This window comes from Montipora capricornis, chromosome 4 (genome assembly GCF_036669925.1).
Source record: "Montipora capricornis isolate CH-2021 chromosome 4, ASM3666992v2, whole genome shotgun sequence".
Taxonomy (NCBI): Eukaryota; Metazoa; Cnidaria; class Anthozoa; order Scleractinia; family Acroporidae; genus Montipora; species Montipora capricornis.
In genome coordinates, this window is record NC_090886.1 from 22,505,587 (window position 1) to 22,512,734 (window position 7,148).

At 40.1% G+C, this 7,148-nt stretch overlaps 2 protein-coding genes across 2 annotated transcripts; both read left to right on the forward strand.

The window, feature by feature from the left end:
- Positions 1 to 3,798: 3,798 nt before the first annotated feature.
- On the forward strand, positions 3,799 to 4,863 carry LOC138046324 (uncharacterized). Its single transcript, XM_068892988.1, has one exon. The coding sequence runs from the start codon at positions 3,799 to 3,801 to the stop codon at positions 4,861 to 4,863; it is 1,065 nt and encodes a 354-aa protein (XP_068749089.1).
- A 1,422-nt stretch (positions 4,864 to 6,285) lies between these two features.
- LOC138046325 (uncharacterized) lies at positions 6,286 to 6,942 on the forward strand. Its single transcript, XM_068892989.1, has one exon. It carries the CDS (start codon positions 6,286 to 6,288, stop codon positions 6,940 to 6,942), a length of 657 nt encoding a protein of 218 aa, XP_068749090.1.
- The last annotated feature ends 206 nt before the right edge of the window (positions 6,943 to 7,148 follow it).

A 7,148-nucleotide genomic window follows, 5' to 3' on the forward strand; every position in this document is an offset into this window, starting at 1 on the left:
TCCATCCGCTGAAGCTTGTTGCAGTATTTCTTTACTATTGGTTGACTGGCAAATCAAACATTTATTCCAGTTGACAGTTTTCTTTGGTCGTTTCAAAGGTAAAAGTTGAAGCAGTTCACCTGAAGTACCACTGTCAGGAAACTTTCTTTTACCGTCACTGGCCATGGTTTCAATCAGTTACTGTCACATCAGTTCAAATGAAAGAAAGAAACTTACAATATGTACGTAGCTAATTCATTTGTAGCTTATGTTATAACTGACAGTTACTTTGAAATAGCGAGAAGAATACAGGAACTATCTTAACATATATTAACATGCTTCCCTACAAAAGTACGCTTATCTTTTACATCTTTCCTGTCAATTTAATGAAATCGGACTGTTGGTTGCAAACTGAAAGAAACTACACGAGCACAAAACTGGCATTTTACTTCTGACATTGATTGTAGAAAATAATCATGATGAATTCTAAAAAACTGTCAAGAAAAAGTCAACATCTTTTTGCTGTTTAACTGAAAAGTGTACAAGTACCTACTCTTGAGTTAAAACTAGCTAAAATGAACAAACCAGACGAGTACTTACAGTTGCTTCCAATATGGCTTCTATGTTTGGTGGATGGAGAATTATGGGTAATAAGGTAGCAAGGAACTATGGGTAAGACTTAACTTGAGATTGTCTTACATTATTTTATTAGGTGAGAAAATATCTTAAATAAAAATATAAAAAGAAAATAAAAAACATTGAAGCCAAATCAGATCAGGTTTGGTGAAATAAAATATACTTACTGATTTTTTAATTAGTGTCAAGTAATCAATATAATATGACATTGCCTCCACATTTGGGCCTAATTATGCAGAAATCTACAAAGCATCATAACTTTCTATAAGTTAACCAAAACGTTACTTCACTTGGCAAGCATATCAAAGATCACGAGAACAACTGTTTTTCTACTTATTATGTGTAAGGTGATGGTCACGTGACCTGTCATAATTATTTCTTTTGATGAACAGAATGTTTGCAATAGGCAGCGGAAATATTTCGTACTGGCAATCAAATACAGCGTTATCTCATTCCACTGTTGATTGCTACGTAGATCTACCCGGGACGCATGATCATGCTGTTTAATAAGAGAGTAATTTTATGAGATAGGTCACGTGACAAGATAAATGGTTAATTATCCAGTTGACTGAACAAGAGTTCAGTTCGTTGTGGGTGAGATAAGTTTCTCTGCATTACAGCAAATATCAACATAGGTTTTTTTAAAAGTTTGAATTAGCCATTGTTGGCCCATTTGAAACAATGCAATGCAAATTGTGATGTCATACAAAATATGATATCGCAACCGAAATTTTACGACAGACAAAATTTTTAAAACTACAAATAAATGAAGCATTTGCATAAGTAAGTTGTGAACAATTAAAATTAATTCACTTTTAACAGGTTAAATGCCATTTCATATTTTCACATAGGAATTACACTGTTAGCAATATTAGTGACGATTTTGTACGTCACCTGACCAAACCTATAGTTGATAACGTAATAGTTTATAATTGTTTTGTTGAGAAATTATATTCTTAACTACCACTAATGGAATACGTCATCATGACGACATAATACTAATGTAAAACCATTTTTCGTTGGTTGTGAACCTGAGCGAGTCACTGGGTAAATATGAATCGTTTCTTGTTCACTCTATTTTCTCTATATTTCATGATCGTGTAATTTTCTTATTAGGATTCGAACCACACAACTTTCATTGACGTAACACTCCTTACATCCAACGGAATAAAAGGTTTGATAACAGTGAAACGATCGCGACCGACGAAACATTCGAATCCCATCGGAAACCGGGACGGATAACACATTGATGGCAGACGAAGCCAAAAGCATACGGCTTACAGCCAAAGCGAGATTCACAAGGAAAAGAAATGAACTCCTTAAATCAATAGACGCGAATCAAGGACGCGAAATGGTTGAAGGTAATTACCTAAAGCTTACCGAGGCATGGGACATAGTGGAAGGTAAGCATGATTTGTACACGATGTTCTTAACCAATGAAGAACAAGAAGCCGCAGAAACATGGATTTTAGAATTACAGGAACTGTTCGCAAGCAAAGGCATACAAGATCAAGTATATACAGAACGTAATTAGAGAAGAAAACAGTACGCGCGAGGAAAGCGCACGAGGAAATTGAACGAATGAAAGGCTCTATTGAAGCGTGACACCACGCAAGCAGTATTTGAAACATTGCATAGCAACACTACGCACGCTATTCAGTCTGACATGATTGCTATACCCTCATTAAAAGGCTACTAACCCAGTTAGTTAATTTACAAATTGCAAACAAACGAACGAGATGTTTATAGATCTTGCAGAACACAAGAAGGCCGCAACTGCCATAAAATGGGCCGCCGAAATACAGTGCCGATTCAACGAAATCATTGAACAAGTCTCAGGGCACATTGGTGAGAAAGAGCCGAAACCAGTAGCACAAGAAACTCATGCACCATTCAATCTTCAAGTAGAAAAAATAAAAATACCGCGATTTGCAGGCGAAATTCGCACCTATCCGCAATTCAAAAGAGACTTTCAAAGACAATTCATGCCTCATCTTCGCTCATGCCTAGGCAACGAACCAGCGAACACCGTGAAAAGCATCGACGACGACACCACAGAAATGTGGAAAACATTAGATGAGAAATACGGACACCCTTCAAAAGTGGCAGACGTCATTATCGACGGAATACGTAGAACCAGAATGATCAGAGATGGAGAAGAAAAGAGATTCACTGAATTTGTTGAAATCATAGAAGACAGTTACAGAGACCTCAGACGATTGGGTTTGGAAGCAGAAATAACAACCACGAGCTCAGTAAGCATCATCGAGAAAAAGCTGCCCCCAGACATACGACGAAAATGGGCCGAAAGAGTTAGCGTAGAAAATAGCACTGTCAACAAATCTGATAAATTTCCATCTCTTCTCAAGTTTTTACAAAACCAGCGCGGAGCAATTGAATATGATAATGCCTCACTGAGAGCGCCACTAGTACCATCGAAGGCCGTAATTCATCATACCATAGCCAAGGATGAAACCGATTTTAAGAGTCAAAGAACGACGCAGAGGAGATGCTTGATCCATGATGATGCAAAACATTCAACAGAAGATTGCAGAGTCTACTTATCAAAACCCATAAGCGATAAAATAGCACTCCTAAGAGAGAAGGGAGCCTGCTGGTCTGGTCTAAAATCGGGTCATCGAATGCAAAGTTGCAAAACTAAGAAAACATGCAACATCGGTAACTGCTCGTCACAACACCACAAATCTTTACACGAAGATGAACGAAGAACATCACCTACACCCGCAAATATAGCCAGCGCCTCCTGACCAGGCAGCATATGTAGTAACATCGAAGACACATGCCTCCTTCAAATACAAAGAATCAGAACGAAAAGAGGATGGGCCAACGTTATGTGGGACTCTGCGGCATCTTTATGCTTTATCACTAACAATAAGGCCAAAGAAGAACGCCTTAAAGGGACAGCTGTGAATTTGTCGATCGTAAAAATTGGTGGTCAGTACAAAACGATCAGAACAGTCAAGTACAAACTTTCCTTGCTTGACAAACAAGGGAAAATCGTGGAATTCGAAGTATATGGTATAGACAAGATTACGTCCGACATCGAGAGGATAAACATGGACAGACTGACACACCTATTCCACAATGTAGCGCAAGACGAACTTCAGCGACTCACCGGACCTGTGGCTATGAATATGCCGCCTATCACCCTGTCAGAGAGCAATGTGTCGTACACCTATTACTGCTGAAGAGCCAATTCGGCGATGTATCGGCGGAACACATCCGTTAATCGAGAATTCGAACACAAGACACGAACTTCACTATGCTACAGTGAATCACAGTTTCGAAGTCAAGATAGACGATTTCTACAACATTGAGAATCTAGGCGTTGAGTGCAACCCACGTTGTGGTAGCAGCAAGTGCGGCAAATGCGCAATAGGCAGCAAAGACTACACTTTCAAAGTAGAAAGGGAGCTAGCATTGATCGACAAAAATCTCTCGTATGACAAACAAACTAACCGATGGATCGCAGAGTATCCGTGGATTAAAGATCTGATGGATCTGCCAAATAATCGTAAAGTTGCATTAGCAATGCTCGCCTCTACTGAAAGGAGACTCGCAAAGACTCCGGTACATGCTACAGTGTACAACAATCAAGTCAAGGATATGGTGAACAGAGAAGTAGCACGCAAACTTTCTAAAGACGACATAGACAATTACAAAGGCCCCGTACACTATATCTCCCATCATGAGGTTCTGAAACCAGATTCCAAATCGACCCCTGTGAGAATAGTCTTCAATAGTAGCGCGAACTACGTGGGCCATGTCCTGATTGACTACTGGGCCAAAGGACCAGATCTTCTCAACAATTTGCTTGGAGTACTAATACGATTTCGAGAAAACGAAGCAGCATTCATGGGAGACATCAGCAAAATGTACCATACCGTCAAAACAACTTTGGTTAATCAACACACGCACAGATTCTTGTGGCGAAATATGGACGTGTCGAAGGCACCGGATACTTACGTTATACAAAGAGTATCTTTCAGAGATAAGCCTTCGGGAACGATCGCAACATTGGCACTTCGCAAGACAGCCGAAATGGGGAGTCAAGATTATCCCGCCGCAGCGAAGATCATACAAAGTAATACATATATGGACGATATAATCGAAAGTACAAAGGACCTGCAAACAGCAAAGAAGCTTACCGAAGATATAGAGAAACTGATTAGCAAAGGCGGATTCAAACTCAAAGAATGGATATTATCACACAGCGCAGAGAGTTGAGAGGAGACATTCGTACCAAACGAACCAAATGTTTTCTCTGAAAGGGTACTTGGAGTGATATGGGACCCAGACCACGATCAATTACGCTTTAAGACGAAGTTGAATCTGTACCTAAAGAAGAAGAAACACCGCAAAACTCAAAATGTTACACAACATGTGGAAAACCAGACCTTCCCACCGCAATTTACAAAGCGAATGATATTGTCACAAATAAACAGCATATACGACCCTCTTGGACTCGCAGGACCCTTTACCGTTCAAGCTAAAATCTTAATGCGACGCTTATGGACAAGCAATGAGAAACTAGACTGGGATGATTCAATCCCCGAAGAGAATACACAGCAATGGTTGATATTCTTTAATGAATTACCCGAGATGAATCATGTCAGATTTAAGAGATGCATGAAACCGTCAGACGCAGTTGGTGATCCATCTCTTGTCATCTTCAGGGATGCCTCGAATGACGCTTACGGATCCTGTGCTTATGCAAGGTGGCCACAACAAGGTGGAGGACTTGCAAGTAACCTGATTGTATCTAAAAATCGTCTTCCCAAAGCAAATCCTGAAAATGGCGAATATAGTCAACGCAAGTGTGGAAGATAGCTTAGCAGCTCGTATTGATATTGAAAAATTTTCAGAGTACAACCATCTGCTACGAGTGACGGCAAGAGTTCTAAAGCTTTATGAAAGAAACCCCAGACTGGCATTTAAGAATGCCACGCAAGACCTAAACAGTAAAGATATCGAAAGGGCAGAAATATTTTGGATTCGAGAGGCACAAAAAACGATGGATAAACATGTAAAAGACGGGAAGTATAAGCGTTTATGTATATGTCCTCGTATACGAAGCGATGGGATACATGTAATAAGTGGTCGTGGGGAGAAATGGATGGAAATGAGCTACAGTAAAGGAGACGTCATACTTCTCCCATACCAACTTTATTCAAGACACGTTCATGAGAAAGGGCACCATGGTGTTCTGACTACCGCCAGCAAAAGTTACTCAAACTAGTTAAATCCATCAAGTTCAACTGTATTGTGTGCAAAAGATTAGACAAGAAACTGTCAGAACAAGTAATGGGAAATCTTCCCATAGAAAGGCTTAAACCAGCTCCTCCATGGTATTCCACATCCATTGACTTATTTGGTCCTTTCACAATTCGTGATGAAGTTAAGAAACGAACCACATCTAAAGCGTATGGAGTCATCTTCACTTGTTTAGCAACGAGAGCTGTTCACCTGGACCTGGCACCAGACTACAGTACAGAGAATTTTGTGATGGTACTGAAAAAATTTGCGTCAGTGAGGGGATATCCATGTAAGATATATTCTGACAACGGTCCACAGCTCGTCGCAGCTAATTGAGAATTACAAAGTGTCACAAAGTCATGGGAATGGGAACAATTAAAGAACTTTGGAGTTATGGAGGGATTTCAATGGAACTTTACACCTGCTGATGCACCATGGCAAAATGGAGCATCAGAATCTCTTATTAAATCTGTTAAGAGAGCGCTTACAGCCATTACTGGAGAAAGTATTCTGACATTCTCCAAACTTCAAACTGTATTCTACGAAGTCGCCAACCTCAACAAGGAAAGGCCTATAGGCAGACACCCAACATCACCCGACGATGGTTCATATTTATGCCCAAATGACCTTCTCTTAGGCAGATCAACCAAGCGAGTACCTAGTGGTCCTTTCAAGGAATCTACAACTCCAAAACACCGTTTTGAATTTATCCAACACATAATAGATGGCTTCTGGAAGAAATGGACCAGAACATATTTTCCAGATTTAATTGTGAGGCAAAAATGGCATACAGCCCACCGTAATCTGAACTCTGGAGATGTTGTCCTAATTCAGGATTCCAATCTGGTTAGAGGCCAGTGGCGTCTTGGGATTGTATCCAGAACATTCCTGGGGACCGATGGAAACGTGCGAAGGGTACAAGTAAAGTATAAAAATCCAAAACCTGGCGAACCTGCTACCAAATATGACAGCAAAGGCTACGTCACCATCGAACGACCTGTTCACCGTCTGGTGGTGCTACTACCTAAGGAAGAACATGTGACCTTCTGAAGATTTATGAACTCTTACTAATCAGTGTTAACCTAACTGTTTTCTGAACACTTAGTAGTATCAAAGAATCCGTGTATCCATTTTCGAGGAGAGGGAGTGTTTCGTTGAGAAATTATGTTCTTAACTACCACTAATGGAATACGTCATCATGACGATATAATACTAATGTAAAACCATTTTTTCGTTGGTTGTGAACCTGAGCGAGT

Bases quoted from the DNA above. Each gene is read 5' to 3' on its own strand.
- LOC138046324 (XM_068892988.1), top strand. From the start codon at position 3,799: ATGTGTCGTACACCTATTACTGCTGAAGAGCCAATTCGGCGATGTATC.
- LOC138046325 (XM_068892989.1), top strand. From the start codon at position 6,286: ATGGAGGGATTTCAATGGAACTTTACACCTGCTGATGCACCATGGCAA.